This window comes from Semicossyphus pulcher, unplaced genomic scaffold, assembly GCF_022749685.1.
Source record: "Semicossyphus pulcher isolate SPU_LCO1_2020_fin unplaced genomic scaffold, fSemPul1.0.p SCAF_7, whole genome shotgun sequence".
Classification (NCBI taxonomy): Eukaryota; Metazoa; Chordata; class Actinopteri; order Labriformes; family Labridae; genus Semicossyphus; species Semicossyphus pulcher.
In genome coordinates, this window is record NW_027211748.1 from 16,547,347 (window position 1) to 16,566,009 (window position 18,663).

The window sequence follows — 18,663 nt, forward strand, 5'->3', positions numbered from 1 at the left end:
CCGAGCCAAACCTTCAATCAAGCAGCTCAGACACAATTAATTATTTCCCAGTATAGATTACAATTCCATGTTAACGTGAGCATGCAGCAATGCAGTGCAGACTCGGAGCATGTCTAACCCCACTCTTGTCTCCCCACATGTCCTGTCTATCATCACTGTCCTATCTAACAAAGGCAAAAGGCCAAACAGTGAATTAAAGACTTGACACAGTGATTGAAGAAAAGTATAGATAAGAATTGGTACAAATGTGAATCAAACAGGTTAAAACTGTTGTTTTCTTTGTGTAAAATGTTTATGAAGCACTGAAATATTTAAGCATTTTATTTGTAAGCCGTGGTGGGTTGGGTTATTTTGGGTGCTGAAATCCTTAATGCAACACACAAAGCTCAACCCTTACACGCACAGACTCTGTCATCACAGTGAGCTGTACTTTATACCATTAAGTGTTTGTGGTATTTGATTGATGGGCCAACTTGTCAAAGTTGGTTCACTTTGTAGTAATTATCCAATAAGACGGGTATAAAGAGGTCACAGGATCAGAAAAGACCTGGACCTGAGCCATGTGACCTCACTGCAGATCTGCATCCTGTTAATATGCAACCAGCGTACATTAGCATAGAATACAGACTCTTATTTTGAAGTGATAGACACCAGCTATTCTTAGATCTGCACCCAGATGTGGATGCACTAGCATCTCCTCTCCTGCAGGAATGTGAGGGTCTCGGGGTTAAAGGGTTCCTCTGTCACCGTCTCTTCACTGGTGCCCCATCTACCTCAGAAATGTGCCCTCTTTGCATGCTGTGACCCAGAAAATAAGGTCCTCGCTGGATAATAATGAAAACCAGCCAGCGCTTCAGCTCAGCCTGCAGCCTCTCGGACACCTTCGACACCTGGTTCCTATAACACTGCAGGGTTAGACGCTCTTCCCATGTTCTCCCCCGGCTGACCTCAACGTAAAACAGTTGTCAATAAAAAGGTTTGAGGCTGCAGGCGTGCAATCGCTCATACAGGGATATGTGTTAATCACTTAAATTGAACTGAAGGAATTCTTTCAGGATCACTTTATATTTTGTCTAACTTCTATAGGTTCACTTCACGGATTTATAAACTTCAAGGTGTAGCAGCAGGTCCATATAACCGGCTCACGGTGTGGCTTGTGTTAAGTTTAGTGGCAGTGATCAAAGCGTGGAGGCCTGAGCTGAAGAGATAAACAGGTGCAGGATATAAACTGCTTTACATAGAGCTGCAGTAATGCATGAAACAGTTAAAGAGTGGGAACGCACAGGTCTGAGAGGTGTAAATGATGTCTTATTGCAGCTTGTTCCAACAAAAAGCTCAAAGAGGAATGTGTGGCAGACTTTTTTCTATGCTTAAAACACAAAAATGAGCATGCAGCACGTGTGCAAGAAACAAAAACTTTACTTAACTGCAGTTAACTGACATTGGATGTTTGATATAAACTGACAAATACAGGAAAATCTTCTGTGGCCCCAAGCAAAAATTCCTCTCCTGGCACTGAGTGATCACTCTGTCAGTCCATTAGTTAAACTTAAAGCTATGATGCAGATTTTTAGATCAATAACGGGTCAAATGACCGGGCAACGGTTTAGCTTGAGTCCTCGATGTGGCGTCCCCAGGTTTCACCCTCGGCCCCCTGTTGCGTGCCATCCCCACTCTCTTTTCCCCTGCCTCTGACACTATCCACTGTCCTCTGTCCCAATAGAGGCATAAAAGGACAAAACAATTGTTGAAAAATAAAAACAATATGTCAAAGTTGTCACAAGTAATGGCAAATCTACAGAGAATTATCAGCCGAGTCTGCAGTTTCTCTGAGCTCTATAGAGCTTCTTAGCATTTTTAGCTAATTGTTTTGGCTTATTAGCCTGAAACATTACTGTTTTTGGTTAGCAACTAGCTGGTGAACATAGCGGAGCATGCTGCAGCTAAAGAGGGAAATGTTTCCAGAAAGTCTTTTATTCTGCTGGTAGCCAGAAACAGAAGTCCACATTAAGCGCTAATGTTGGTCCGTGTGGATTTGTAAAGAGGCAACTTATGGCTAACAGGATGTCATATAATCTTTACAGTTTTTTCCTGCCTCCAGGTTGGAAAGAATAGTAATGTAGGCCTTGTGATGGCAATCGAACAACAAAAAAGGCCATTGGTGGGAATCAGAAGTCACTTCCAACGTGTGGTGTAGCCAGAAACGATGTCTGCCATGACGTCATAAAGATTAAAAACACCGTGTGGACTGATTTAGAGAACGACACGTTTCCCCACACAGACCCACACGCACGGTTGAAAAACTGTGTGGCTTCCTCTCACTGAAACCCCCAATCACCTCTGACTCCCATATATAGGTGAAATGATTGATTACTTGCCTGTGCCCTCAGGTGCGCACGTGAGATGACAACATTCACACAACCTACCCCACTCAAACACACACGCACACACACAGCAAAATTGGCTGCAACAGGCCTTTTTAGTAACTCAATGAATTTAATAGAACAAGATTGTTTTACATGAATTACATGTAAGTGCATGTGTAACTTATAACATTATTTTGAGCAGAAATTGTTATGTATATTGGTCAATTAGACAAAGACAGTAACTTTGAATTAACAGTAAGAGACACGTAGTTGTTTACGTTCTTCCTGCACTCACTTTAAGGTTTTTTAAACTACTAAACCAAGCCAGCCTTTTCAAAATAACACTTACATCTACTAAGCAGGGATAGTGTAGGATATAAAGTCATCACAATTCAGCTTACAGCATGTGGTTGTGATGGGAGTATTTTGTTATAAGTCAAACCACAACTGCTGTTTTGACATCCAGACCCCACAAGTTACACAAGCTGGAACCTCTTCTCACTTATATACTGTGTTGCCATACAGTGCTGTACTATACAGTTCCACACAGCGTTATTCAGCACACACACACACACACACACACACACACACACACACACACACACGCACACACACAGCAGCCAGGAGTGCAGACGGTGCGCACAGATGTGGGAACACGTGGTTTCTTCTCGCAGCCCTACGGGCGCACCACTTCCTCTCACGTTTGGATTCCTTCACTTTTGGAGTTTCTCTGGTTGTGGCTGCGGGTACCACCGGAGAGCTGAGCTGGACTACAACACATCCCCACCTCTGCATCTCTCCAAACTACCAGACAAATAAGAAGAAAGTTTGTTCCCCCCTCTCACTCTTTAAACTCCTACTTGCATTCAACTCATGCAACAAAGTTTATTCAACTTTTTGCTGCAGCAGCTGAGGTGTGAGGTTGAAGTTACCTGCGCTGTAGGAGTTTATCCTCAGTGTAAAAAGTCACGGATGGAGCTTTGAAAGTGTTTTTTTAGTTAGTATTAATTTCCAAAAAGTAGAGGATATTGGGAAACCGGTAGATCCAAGGTGCCGCGCGCGCTCAAAGGGAGCTTTTGCTCAGCGATGCTGTGGATGTGACTTCAAACAACAACGGTAGAGTCCTGCAAGCCACAATGAAAGGTAGGCTCATTCACACACATAAGAAAGGCATAATTACGCTTAAGTGCACCTTGTTAATATCTCTGCTGGTAATTGCATTTATCCTCTGCTTGTACAACATTCCTCCTGCACTTTCTTTGTCACTTTTCTGCCTCTTTCTCTCGGTGTGAGACGCGAGGAATGCGTGGGCTACAACTCACTACGTCTGACATCTGGTTCCAATTAAGGGACTCTGTTTGGGATCTTTTGCATCTGGCCGCTGCTGCACATCAAACATAACCTACACTAACACAACAATTCACAACAGAGCCGCAGAGACAGGATAATAACGTCACCAAGAGAGCAAGTTTTAGTCACTTTGTGTTAATAATTAAATATAATAAAGTTTGTGTGCTTTCAAACTGCTGTGATTTATTTTCGTGCTGCATTTGAGGACTTGCATGCAAAGATCGAAACTTTTCACTTGGCTTTAATAAATCAAAAGCACTGAAGGAATTACTGAGTCAGACTAAACTCTTGTAGTCTACAAGAACAGCTTTATTGTGGTGAAACTCCACGCGCGCACACACACGCGCTCACCCTTAATCCACGCTCTTCTTAAACACATTACTAAAATAGACCAAAAAGGGCATGAGTCATAGTGGTCAGCGGGTAACAACTCATGATTCTTATCAAAGCTTCAGACCCACATGTGTTTCTCTGGTGTTCGGGACGTTGTTCATTTAGCATCGTGCACGTCACTCTCATCCTCTCACACTTGACGGATCAGCACAGAAAGTTTGGTCTCTTTTATTACATTATATAATCCCTTCATGTCTCCTGCCACCTTGTGGTACACTGTAGAATAATAACACAAACCTCCTCGTTGTGGGCATGAGAGAGGTAACCGCTCTCAGTTAGCCTGTGACGTGACTGGCAAGCCACTTCCGGTTGCTACTGTAAGAACAGTCGGACGTAATGAGAATTTAACCTAAGGACTATTATGGTTTTGTTTTAAGAAGAACTGGGTTTGTGAGTGAATTAGATTTATTCGTGATTCATTTTTGTTTATCTTTTTTTCTACTTATTGTTTTTTTGTATAAAAAATTGCGCACTGTAGACTCATCAGATGTATGCATTTAAGTTGGCAGATCCACTGCCAGGCCAGCATGCACCTGTAAGAGTCTGTCTTTTTACCACAACTACAGAGGCAGCAGGGATCTCTGCTTTCTTTGTTATTGGTAACCGACTGTATATTGCCAAGGAAAGTCCTTGAGCTTGAAGGCTCATTCTTGAGACCAAACTTAGTTGTTTTTTCTGGAACATCAGGGCCTTCATCAGAGCTTGGAATGTGCTCATGAAGGCCATGCAATGTGGCAAAAAAAAAAAAGCCCTCTTGCAAGACTTAAAAAATATAAATCAAACTGTAAAAGCAATTGTTGATTTGTTGATACCAAACATTAGAACCAACACCAGCAGGTTGCAGGCTGAAGGAAAGCATAATGATGATGGCATTGAGGATGTTGCTGATGTTGATTAGGATATTCATAATGATGATGATGATGATAATAACCATATTGAGCTTGTTGATGTTGTTGTTGATGATGATTAAAAAACAAACAAACGATGTGCACTGCCTGTTGGCACCTGTGTCCGGTCACACTGTTTGTTGGCTCTTACTGACTTCGTGCCCTCCTGTCTTGATCGTTGCTTGTGTTGTATTAACTCTCAGATGAACGCCACTTTAGACAAAAGCGTCTGCTAAATGAAATCGGAACATTGTAATTGTTTTAGATGTCTGGTTTCTCAATATAAGATTTGTTTCAACAACATTTCAATACCAGCATTTAAATATAAACTAAGTGCTTACTAGATCTTGAAATAGAGTCATTAAAATGTTGTTCGACCAAAAAAGAAAGTTCACTTTTCAACCAAGTTTAGTCAAATTTAATCAGAAAGGCCTGAACATTGTTTTGCAAAATCCCCCAAATAAGTGCTCCCTTGACTCCATCCTGTGCTTTTGACCTTCTTTTGTTTTGTTTGTTTTTAAGTTTGACTCATTCTTCTATTTTCGATCCTCTCACTCTTCAACCCCCCAAAATGTGATGTCCTCCACTTCCCAGAATGGCTCTTGAGAAGCCAAACACACTTACGGTAACATTTCCATTGTGATGGGACACGAGCATGTTGCTTGGGAACACAAACAGGAAAGAGATTATTGGGGGTATTGGGAAACTGAAATTCCTAAAGTAAGATGTGGTTTCATGTGTTTTACAAGTGTTTAGATTGTTCCTGTCACATTTGATCTCAATCTGCTCTCTGTCATGATTTCTTACAACTTTAAGCCACAGGAAGAAAACACTAAACTTTTCTAATGGACGGCCATTGCTCTCACATCACCACATTTTATCTATGGGACATTTGGCGCTTCTTTATTTCACTTTGCCTTCAATGATGACAGGGAAAAAGCATTGTGGTTCAGCTGTCAATAAAGGCAAAAAATGACCCAAAAGAATCTTAAAAGGGAGTTTTCCAAAAGAGCTGAGCTAAACAGAGCGAGGCAGGGTGTATGTTTGTGTTTAATATGAAGCTCTGCACAAAGAATGGCTCCATTGGTCTGTAACAGGGGATGATGATGGCCTTCGAGCTTTCAAAATGAGTCTTTATTTGTTTACTAAAACCTCTGAATAACAATCACAGGGCCGAACATTTGAGTGATGTGGTTCATTCTTGACCTTTAAAACTGTAAAAATGGCTCAACCTCCATTTACCATCTTTCTACGGGAGCTTTCAAATACATTTGACTTCTTCATCAAGAGAAACATTCGCGGTACAAGGAGCAGAATCAATCTGCTTATGAAGACTTCAAGGGGTATCCGAAAAAAAAGTTTTAAAGGGCACCTTAAGAAGAGATTTCTTTTTTCATTTAAAAATAATTCAGATGCTTTAGTAATATAATAATGCCTCCTTTCATGGCTCTTTAATTGATCTTTATTTATTTCTGTTCTCCCTCCAGACGACTTCGCTGATGAGGAGGAGGTGCAGTCCTTCGGCTATAAGAGGTTTGGTAAGTAACCAGTACTGTGAACTTAAAGGATCACCTCCACTCAATCTGTCCCTTATGACACATGTGTGATGTCAAAGCTCCAAATTATTAATATAATATTTTCTTTAAATACAAGGTCTTTGCTTGGCTGTGACCCTGCTACACTAACCTCTGAGGTTAAAAGGAGGCCACACCTCGTTTTTCCACTAACGTATTTTTGGCTGCCGCTGTTGTTTTCATTTCTCTGTTATAACAGCAGTGGGGTACAGGGGAAAGGAAAGCCGCAGTATCCTGGGTGTTCCTGACCAGTCGAATGACTTTGTAACCTTATCAGCATCTCAGTGTACTTTTCTTCTTCAACTCAGCAAAAAAACTGCACACAATAACTTGGTCTGAAACCAAAGAAATCAGCCTCGAAATGAGTCTGCCAATTTCCGTCTATGCGTCTGGTTCTCAGATCCAACTTTTCCAGACAGGTTTTTAATCGTACCCACTCATCAGGCGATAAAAATTATACCCTTTGGCCAGATGTTGGTAACTGCTAACCCAGCTGAGAGTAGCATGTTCAGAAATGTTACATTAACACATTCCTTCATTTCAAGCGGATCTCCTGACATGAGCCACAGTCATTTCCTTCAAGAGGGATTTTAGCAAAATATGCAAAACTTCTGTTGAAAACTAATCCAGGGTTTATGTACAAGATACTGGTCCTCAAAGACTTTTAGCAAAAAAATAGTTATTCATGTATGTATTTTGGATCCTTTTATTTTGTAGAATCATTCAATAGCATTCGCCACATATCCACTCATCCATTATCTATACACCGTTTATCCTGTTCAGAGTCGCGGGGGGCTGGAGCCAATCCCAGCTGTGATTGGGTGAGAGGCAGGAAACACCCTGGACTGATCGCCAGTCAATCACAGGACTGACACATAGAGAAAGACAAACATGCTCACATTCACACCTACGGGCAATTATGAGTAATCATTTCGAGCATGTCTTTGGAATGTGGCAGGAAGCACGCATGCACAGGGAGAACATGCAAACTCCACACAGAAGTTTCCACTACATCCAAAACTGCAACCAGAGATGTGGACTTAAGACTCGGTGACTTGGACATGAGTCGACTCGAGTCACTGTTTTGATGACTTGTGACTTGACCTGACAAAAAATAAATGACTTGAGATTCGACTTGGACTTGCAAGTTAACGACTTGAGACTTGACTTGAGGCGTAACACGCAACATCAAAGCCCCCAGCTACCTGATGTTTTTCCCCCAAAGAGAAGCCACATCAGTCGTACTAATTACTACTCAATATGGTCTCAGACCAGACCATCATCATTCTTTGTGGAAATGGAATGACAAACAGAGATTCCTTCCTTTATAGTTAGATTATACACCATCCAATCTACACTAACCATGTGCATAAATTCAGTGTTCCACTGTTCCTATACGCTGTAATTTGCTGCTCTCAGTTATATATCTCCCTCTGTCTGATTGCATAGCTGTGAAGAACCAGAGCTTCAGTGTGATGTATTAGTGTCTCCTGATCACTCTCTCCTGCTTCTGTCTCAGAGCAGAGATCAGGTTACAACACTTCAGGGTGAAATGGTCACAGTGATCCCTCTGCTTCAAGAGGTGTTATAGAGTATGTGTCTCTTACAAGCTCTCAGCATTGGTATGGCAGGAAGTGTGAGTGCTGAAAGAGTCCACGTTGCGTGTCATCACGATCAATTTACACATGTGCACACGTCTTGCTTCTTAAGGTGTTTGTATTAGTTGTATTTTCTTTGCAAGCAGAGTTAAGTCTGGTTTAGGAGAATCCCCACCGCCTGTTGGGTTGAAAGAAGTAAAAAAAATATTAAAACCTTCACAGGAACTTCTCTAATAATACAAGGACCTCTTATGAAGGTTTTGGGCCATAAGCAATAACAGCAGCTTAAGAGCTCTTTTGGTAGTGACCTCTTGTGACCTGTATGGAAGAACCTGCCTTCGTCCCTGCTTGTTTCGGGTTTCTTTTAAAGATAATTTTTTTGGCTTCTAAGAATTCCTTGAAATACAATGGTCGCAACATCGCCTTTTCAGACGGGGGGGGCGACACTCCACCTGCGTACCCGCTTGGATCTCGGGGTCTCACTGCGCTCCTCATGTGAATAGACAGGCAGACAAAGTCCCTGAAACAACGAATTGTTATGTCGACTTTTATTCATCTATTCAGTTACAGTAGAAATCTAAATCAGGACAGTTAGTGTGCTTTAGAGGTGCTGATAGAGTAGTATTCTTGAACTTAGGAAAGAGCCCAGCTAACTGTTTCCCCCTTTTTCCAGTCTTTATGCTAGGCTAAGCTAACCTCCAAATTAAGGCTACAGCTCCAAACGTTGGAAATGGTATCAATCCTCTCATCGCACTCTCAGCAAAAACCTGCGTTTGTACTACTTTCCAAACCCAGTTTCCTTCCACTTGTCTTCTGTGTGTAGCTTCCACACATTCTTGTGCACTGGCAGAGACATTTGTTGTCCCGCTTCTCGTGCGTCCTCGCTGAGAGAGGAATGAGGTCTTTGACTCATTTTGACATCTGCTTTCCACAAGAGGTTTATTATTCCGCTGAGAGTGGGTCCAAACCTGAGAAGTTGCTGAGCCACTTCCTGTGCCCATACTGGAAGTTTATTCAGTGCTACCTATATACTCAGAGAGTATATAGAAGGAGTGGGTATTGTGGGCCTTCGGGGTCTGTGCTTGGGCTGTGCTGTGTCAGCAATGTGTCGAAGAGAGGGCGGGAAGAGGGGGATGGAAAAAATGAAAAATACAACCCTTAATTGTCCACAGAAATGTATTTATTTCTGTGTTAGACATATCATTTCTTCATCATAGTGTCTCTCTGTGCTCAATGCTTGCATTAGACTTTATTAATAAACTTCTTTTTTCAATTCAGGAGGGAACAGTTACATTTTCAGCTGAGGAGTCGCATTCCTGGCCCGACTTATTTTTGGGTTCGGGTTAGCAAGTGGTTTTAATTTACGGGGACTTTATTAGCAGAAAAGAATGTTTTCAGAATGCCTGCCTGTTACTTAAAGCCCCCTCCAGGGCCTGCATGCATGCAGTCCGTGTTGTGTCTTCCTAATGAAAGATTACTCGCTCATGTTTTCAATAAAGTGCAGCGTGAGTTGTCTGAGGAGAGAACATTAAAGGATTACAAAGAAGCAGAAAGAAGTTAACAACGTGGGACAGAAATGAGAGACAGAGACAGATGAAGCTCCACAGAGCACTGCGGGGTTGACTTGTTGTTGATCCTACCGCAGAGCTGCGTAGTCTGCAGGAGCGGTCTGTAACTGGTCAAAATGATGATGGGTCAAGCCTGGATTGACCAATGACAGGCAGCCGGGAATGCATCCCAGACACAGCACAAATCACTGCGTCCCAGCAGGGGCCAGCGTGAAGCATGCCATGAGGATTTCTGCTGAGAGCATTAGTGGGGCGACAGGCGAAGGTCAGAGGCAGGTCGGGGGAACAAACCCTCAACATACACTCCACAGCAGTCCTTTGTTGAGCTTAATGCAGCTAATAACTGTTCAAAGGCAGACAGTGATGAATATACAGTTGGCTACAGCACATATTACCAGTCAGTGGAGGCGTTTGGTACGGTGTGTAAATGCAGCTAGACTGGCTGATCATAAGTTAGGACAGTTTAAACAAATTTCTGTCAGTGTTTATGTATTTCAGTCTTTTAATATATCCTAGTCAATGCAGTATTTCGAGTAAGTACTTTTGCGAGTCAGCCGGGTTCTTGTTTCTTGCTGCTGACGTGTTAAAGTGACGGGAGCTGCCCCGAAGCTAGTTACAGCTTCAGCCCTGGAGCAGAACGATAAGTGCTTTCTGACTACGGTTGGGACGCTGAAGCAGGAAAGGTGAACACTGTCCTTATAGCTGGTTCAAATCATAAACTAGAGAATCAGGACGTTTTGGACCTTGACCGACAGGTACTTATATATAGTTGAGTGGAATAGATAACAGGTAACTGTGTCAGGTCCACATTGAAATTGAAATGAGTTATTGGTGGCAAACAGTCAGAGATCATCTGCATAAAATCGAACCTCTCTTGACTTCCTCGTTTCTAGAGGGTCTTTTGAGTCTTTCTCTTGTAGTGAAGTCACAATACACTGCATCATGTTGGTTAGCAAACAGCTTTCAGATGCGCTACAGCTACCGTCTGGTGGTAGTACTGCATTATAACCAGACGCCGATAAAAACAATGATGAGATAATAGTCGCATCTGACTTTCATACACGAGACCACAGTTAGTGTTTGTCACAGACCAACAATTGCTGTTGAAATATTTCAAACCTAACTATAATTTTAGTCACCTAACCTCAACCACACTAACTATACAGTAACCAAACCTCCCTATAACTGTCCATGAAAACCGCCTTAGGTGGAGCCTCAGACAACATTTTAATTACCGTAAACACATATCAGGGAAAACATTAAAAAATCACATAAATTTAAGAACAAAAATCAGGTTGGAAGGTAGAGGGAGCGACATCACAATAAAGCAGTACTTCATCGGCGAATGCAGATATAGCAGAGCCACAGTGTTTGGACTGCTCAGTGTCAAACAGACATATGATTTACTGCTCGGCTCCATTTGTTATCGAGCCTGGAGATCGAAATGTGTTCCAGCTGCCTTGACTTCCAACTTATTTTTAAAACGATTAGGCAATTATTATACGCATGCAGTGCAGACATTGCTATGCAGACATTAGAGAGGGGGCTCCTGGAGTCCCTGGGTATCCAATAGCGCATATCATATAACCACAATATGACATCTCAGTTCCGACTATGCACCTTTTTTTTGCACTACCCTCCAAGTTTCCTGTCTGCATCCAATGAACTGTTAAACATAGGTTAAAAAAAAAGCCCAAAAATAATGTTTAAGAAAGGAGCTCTTCAGCGATAAAACCTGACACTTCTGGAGTGGCAGTGGAGCGTCTGTCAGGAGGTCTGTTTGTATATTGCTGTAGTTGTTTTGACCGAAATCATCTTAACCACCTCGTCAAACTTCTTAACACCACTCCATACAATGTGTTCCCAAGGGACGCTTCGGTCAATGGTAACGACACGCCTGCAACCGACTGTCATCTGGCCGGGTGTCTTCTTTCACATAATGGATGTTTGTTAGTTAGGCTCGCCTTTCGCAGCAGGTTTTGGCTCAGTTACAAGAACAACACACACAAGTAGTAGAAGTGTCTGACTCCATTTTCTGTCTGCAGTCTCAGACCGGCTTTGTGAAGAAGTTCTGCATATGGTTCAGCGTTACACTTGATGGAAGTCTTTTGGCTGCGGAGCGGGCCAACATCAACCTCGCTGCTTCCTCCTTTCTTTGTTCTGCTGTGAGTCACAGTGCTGCTCGCTATCGACTCTCAGACCTGGCTGTGCTGCGTTCACGGCTTTGGCTGCGATAACGTTGGCCTCGAACCAGCACACTGTTTTTCTTGTTTATCCGTTAGTACTTGTATTTTTGGAGATGCTGAAAAATGTCTGCGTGTTGTGATTTTCCGATGACTCAGTGCTCAAGTGTTTCAGATGACCGCTTCAAGCATGTGTTTGTGTATTCACATCTGTACAGCTGCTGCGAGGGAAAATATCAGAACCCCTCGGTCTGCCCGACATACCGAAAGCAACTTCTATTTATTGGTAGAATTAACTCCCCAGTGTTGGATTGTTTTGCACAATAGTTCAAAATTGGTTCACCCTCACAAAAACAGATGTTCTCATTTGCCTCTGAAAGTATCTGGATGGATGTAGCTTTTTGTTATTTGGCTGGATGTTTAGATATCTGACACTGCTGCTGTCCAGTGTATATTTATGAAGTTTTAAGCTGTGTCTCGGTGCATCATAATTACTTTGGAATAAAACAGAAAACAATTCCATTCACTGTCAGTCGCTGAATGGTCGTCAAAATGACAAAAAGCATGAAGGATTTGATCTCACATCAGCCAATGAGACTTTATAATCTGATTAATGGGGATACTGTTTCTGGAAAGGGATGCTGCTGTTGATTCTGAAATATTAAGATTGATTTGCCTGTTTTTCATTTCATGCGCAGTCTTACATTGCCTCATAGATGTTTTTCATGTCATTCTTAGTCGCCATAGAAATTCTTAGTAATGGTGAGGAACACTTTTTAGATAAAGAAAGGCTGATTAAAGATTGGTTGATTTTTCTGACAAATAAATGTGGAGAGATCTTTGAAAAAATCCAGAACGCATGCTAGACCCCCAAAATAGACATATTAGCAGCCTTTAAATTGTTATGGATAACAGCTAATGAAGCCAACAGTTCCTTATTTGTACATGGAGCAACATAAGTATACATTTGGAGATAAATGTAAGACAATATCTACCCCTTTTAGCTCTGTTTTTAGTCACCACCAACTCCTGAAGAAAACATCAGGTTCTTTAATGGCTAAATGCTACACTATGTTATAAGCTAAATATTATATAACTAAATGTGGGCAGCAATTTGGAGGTCAGTGATTATATCTGAAAACCTTAGCAGCTGAAATTAAATCTGTCCTCATTACTAAATAGTACCAGCAGTAAGTGAGAAAATGTGCTTTTTGTACTTTTGGCAATTGTAATGTGGCTTCTATTGGTAAAATACATTATGTAACTAGTTTCTACATGAGTCACAGAGCAGCAACACTGGCCTGAGCCGGCAGTCAGATCCCACCTTCTCTGTGGTCAGCGTCTTTCCCCAGAAGTAAAGCCAGACTTGGCTGGACGTCTGGCTCGGTCCACAGCTTGTGGGTTTAATGGCTCTACTGGGTGATGAAGCTTGAAAGTGGTGTCCAATGATAGGTTAGATTACAGCGTAAATTCAGGCGGACAATCTGGGTAGGCTGGGTGATGATTGTTGCTGATTCAGTATCTTAAGTGCGTCCACGGCGGGCCACCCAGCCAGCGTGACCACACAAAAAACCCAACTGTACAGATGGTCTGTGAAGCTAACTCCAGAGTTCAACTTGGCACCCGAGCAGCGGTTTGGGGCTCAAGTGAGTGTGTAAAGAAATATTCTTAACCCGCATGAGAAAATATCTCAGTTTGTTTGTGTACATGTTGTTGTGGTGAGGTAGAGATTGGGAAGAGTGTTATGGACTAATGTCACTGAGTCAGATTTTTAAATCTGCCAAGGCACAGACAGTTCTCTGTGAGGCTTCCCTTTAAGACAACCATAAATAAAATGTCCTTTCTCTTCTCTAACGTGGTTCCAATTATAGGTTTATTTTACATTGATCTAATTTGTATAATCCAAAATTTCACAAACAAAGCACCACATGTTTTTTCAATTAAAACAAAAACTTGTTGGACCAAAAAGGACTCTTGAGACGTGATGACATCAGAAGCCCAGTACATTTTTTCTTGGAGATTTCAGTCCAAAAATACAACATCCCATAAATTCCCGCTTTACTAGAGCCTCTTGTGCACTTTGCCTTACCCTGGAAATGACTTAACGGAAACAGTTATATCTAATGTGGTTTTTGTCATTGAAGTGGCTTGTGCTTGTCCAAATGTGGGTTCTTTTATAATAACCATGTCTCATGTGTTGGCAGACTATTACGCCTTTGGAACAATATTAACTTTAAAGCACTTCTCACAGTGGAGAGGTGCTATGTGTGATGTAGATTCTGAGCTAAACCTGATTAGCTGTTGCAGGTCATGACAGGCTAACCAAGATAATAAGTAATTTGGGGACATTTTGACAAAATAATCTTGTTTCCAAATTACAAATGAAATATCACGTGTGTTCTGCCACCAGCAACTTTCTGTTGGTATAGGAATGCCCACTTGTAAAGTTCAGCAGCATTTTTAAGCTAGCTGACAGTTTTGCTAACTGACAGCAGCCTTTTAATCTGATATTTGACCAACAAATGCTACATTAACATGGCAATGTTCATCTACTACCTACCTAACCTGGCTGAAGAATACCTGTTAGAGCACTTTTTATTACTTAATAGCTGTTTTACTGACTATTTAGTTTAGTTTTTCTGTGTTCAGTTTACTGCTAGCCAAGCTAACTAGTCATTGCACTATAGCTGTCCGAAGCTAAAGCGCTGCTAATGTGATATTCAAACTTATTGTGGACACTGTTAGGTTAATTTTTGATTTTATGTGTTCTCTTTTGACTTTTAATCTTGTCAACACAATTTGCAGACAATGGTTGTCCTACTTAAACGACTTACTGGTGATTCTGTGCATTGTTCCCTCCTGGCGGTATGAGTTTGTCGTCCAGTGCTGTCTTCACAGCTTCACAACAAACCTAAAAGAGCCACTGCTGTTTTAAATGTTTTTTGAGTTAAGCTAGCTGCGTAGCTTTGCACCATCAGACATAGAGACGGCAGAAGAACACGTATTCCACATTCTCTCAAGTCATAAGTCAAAGACTAGATAACTGACGCTTATGTGGTGTGCCTGACATGATGAAAGTAGGATCAATGACCCACTCCCTCCCCTCACGTGGTCCTGGTTTACGTGAGATGACCTAATTCCAACATGCCAACACTGGAACATGAGCAGGAGGAGCCGGGTCTGTATTCCTTCGCTCAGGCCTATAAAGCAAGTTTATGGCTTCCATGTTTTTCCAAATCCACGGATGTAAATGATGATGTTCTTATTGTACATGTTCTGCATTTTAGTTGGAAATATAATGGAAAAAATATGAGTTCATTTTTGGTGCATGTGAGTAAGAACTGCCTGGAATTTAACGTCTAAATTTTTTCAGTCTCAGCCCCTAAAGAGTGAGAGACGTAAGAATTTATTTTACAACAATATTTGACCTTGGTTTGTATTCACACGTTCTCCAAGTCATGGTTGGTTTCAGCCCAAAGTGACAGCAGGGATATGAAATAGAAAGCAATCAGTTGATGATATGCTGAATCTTTATCTAAAATGACAAGTGATGATAAAAGTGTAATTGGGGAGTTTAAATACATCATAATTGCGTAATTTGTGTAAGTTATTTGTGTGTGTGCATGAGTGTACATGTTGTTCTTGTATGTGCCTGCTTTAAAAACATTCCTTTTTTAACAGAGCCAATGCAGGTGCTGTTTGAGTTGTATTTTACAGCTTTCCCTGGGAATATTAATTCTCAATTACATAAAAAAAAAATCCAACACCACCTCCGCTCGCCAGCTCACGTTGGACCTAAAACACATGTACTCCATAAAAAAGTCAATAACATGTATTTCTTTCACTGAAACTTGTGGCAGCTCCAACTATTTATCCCCGAGTCTCATCATCCACAGTGAGACACACGCAGAGAGCTTAAGATGAAACTGCTGACTGGTACACAAAGGCTTTTTTTTTAATATCCAACCCTGCCTAACAAAGCATCCTCAATTCAGTGGCCCGGCTTTGTTTATGAGGCACACTTGCGTGCTTAAAAGTCTGCCTCTTGAGATTACGATATATGAGCCATTTGTCATAGTCTTCCTTTAACCAGGCACAGATGGGCTGACAAAACCAGATCTAATCAACTCCATGCCCACTGCTTCATTGGATCTGAATCCCTTTTTTAATAGGCCATCTAACTGTTTTCTCTACCAATTAGGAGCTGTTTGTGCCTTTTATAACTTTGAAAAAAAACCCTGACTGCCCAGCCAACAAGAAATGCACCATAAAGTTTTACCTCGACACTGAGCCCTGTTCACTGAAGGATACCTCCTTAAGCACCGTTCTGTCTGTCCTCTGTCAAGGGATACAACACTCTTTATTATTTCCAAGTATGTCTCTCTTGTTGTTGCACAACTCCACAAAACTTTCTTGAGGGACTTACAGGTATGTAGACTTTGCAAAGAAAAAAAACGCTCTTTTAATATTTACATACAGTACAGTTTTCAGTAAAAACCTGGGACTGTAAGAAAATAATTAGGGTGGGTGGGATGGGGTTAAATCATATACATCATATTAAGATGCATTTTTTTGACACCCCACTTGACAAAGACAAAAATATGATCAATTATTCAGAGACAGCTCTTTAAAAAAAGTTTTTTAAAATAAAGGCCCTCTTTGTTGTTTGTTTGATTTTCAAGTGGTAACCTCGAACAGCTCAGTTTTGTTCTCTTTGGTGGCACCTATGGCGATAAATGGTAATTGCGGGAGCACACTTCGGCTCCGCTTGTAACTCTTGATTTTCCTCGCTGACAGTCGCTTTTCTTTTTAGACTGCCTTCATCATCATCAGTTGTATTTGCAGTCATCCATCTTTTCCTCGTTTGTTCAGCCATAGTAGATTATTGTTTACTCGCAACACTTGCAAAGACCGGAAAAGCAGCCGCTTAGCTCCGCCTACCCTCTCTGGCAGACCAACCACTGCTGGCTGATGTGAAACGCGTCACTAACTGGGCGCCGCTTGTGATATTTTTCATGAAAGTTGCACCAGACACCCAGTCTGTACTTCTGCAGATGAAAATCTTCAGTGGGCCACAGGCTCCTTCACCATTAGGTTACCTCATTCAGCGATATATAGAGACTTAACAGACATTTATTTAAATGAAAATCTTTGAGATTATCACTTTAAATATCTCTCCCAATAAGGAATGAATCTGGGATGACAAAAAGTTCCCTCAGCCTGTAAGAAAAAACACATAACCCTCTTTCCCGTGGTGATTTTTATACAGTCTCTAAGTCATTTCTTGCAGATCTGTATCATATAGGACTTGAGGGATGGTAGCATGCTGAGGAGGATGTTTTCCAAAGACGCCCGTCCACATTGTGCTCGTGTATATCTCAGTATGGAGGTTATGTTATATGGTCTCTGGCCAAGGCCTTCAAAGGACACTATTCAGCTTTGTCAGCTTAAGGCAACAAGTGTGTGTTTGTAATGAGGGCATCTCATCCTGTTCAGACATGCAGGGATCCATATGTTATTTCTCTTTAAGACAAACCAACATACAGATCTCTGCCTGTAAACCTCTGCCCTCCTTACTCATCATGAAAAGGACTTGAAAACCGCTGTGACAGTTTCTTATAAAAACACCCAAAATAGCCCACTGAACACAAATCTAAAAACTAAGCCCTTCTTCTTATGATGCTTGGCATGCAGGGACGATGTATCAGATGTTTGCATGCATCCTTTGATTGGGCTCTGCTGTAACACGGTCCAGATGTTTCAGAGGACCAGAGTCCAATTTAAAGTGTCATAAACCTGCTCGCAGCGGCTCAGGCATGCTAGGCTAGCTCAGCAATTCAAGGACCCTAATGTCTTAGTAATTTGTCTCAGTGGTAACTTCCCCTGTTGGAGAGTGTTAACATTCCAGTCGGCGACTGTTAATACTGGGGTAGCTGTAAGGGCCAGAGGGGACACCTCGACCGCGGTGTACCTTGTTAGCTCAGTTAAGGGTCCAACATTGGCTAAAGAATGAAGCCAGGAGCTCCATTCCTTGGCTCTTGAAGATAAAGCTGCATAATGTAAGATAAATAAGCACAATTCCATCAGTCTTATCTGTCTACATGCTGTGTGTTTCGAAAGAGAAGACCACCCATCGAAAAAGCCACCTTATTTACAGAAATGTAAGTGTAGAACATGGAGACATCTGTTGACAGGAAGTAACTAAACAAAACTTAGGGTGAAGTACAAATTGTCGGCTAAACAATGACAAAGTAATCTGTCGAGAGCTTTAGGGTCCTTAACTGGATGGACTCCCAAAGAAGTCGAAAGAGAGATCTGAGGGGCCACCGGATGATTAGAGGAAAGGGCTGCTTAGCCATGTTAGCAGCATGGCTTTAGGGATGGAAATGTTGGCTGGGTCTGGGGGTAAGTTCACCCATTTGGTCTAGGCTGAGATATCTCAACAACTATTGGATGGATTCCCATTTAACATTCATGTTCACAAAGGAATAATCCTTATGACCATCTGATGTTTTAAAGACTGCATCTATGAGATTGATATTTATAGTTTTTTAACACCTATCATCAGGTCAAAAGTTCATCTTCTCACATACTTTATTATTTTCTACATCAGCCTTAGCTTTTCTTTATGCTTTGTTCTTGTTAATTAGCTAATTAAACATTTTAAAGACTGAAATAAACTGTGAGACATGCAAACAATGCCTGCCACACATCGGCATATTAGAGGTCTAATTGTGACAATGC

General features: G+C 41.5%; 1 protein-coding gene across 1 annotated transcript in view; it reads left to right on the top strand.

Annotated features, from left to right (window-relative positions):
• Positions 1–3,314: 3,314 nt before the first annotated feature.
• LOC138611474 (collectin-12-like) overlaps positions 3,315–18,663 on the top strand; it is a 40,125-nt gene continuing 24,776 nt past the window's right edge. The window contains exons 1-2 of the mRNA XM_069684618.1: positions 3,315–3,509; positions 6,484–6,534. Coding sequence (XP_069540719.1) covers positions 3,503–3,509; positions 6,484–6,534 — 58 coding nt within the window. The 5' untranslated portion in view covers positions 3,315–3,502. The remainder of the gene's footprint in view (positions 3,510–6,483; positions 6,535–18,663) is intronic.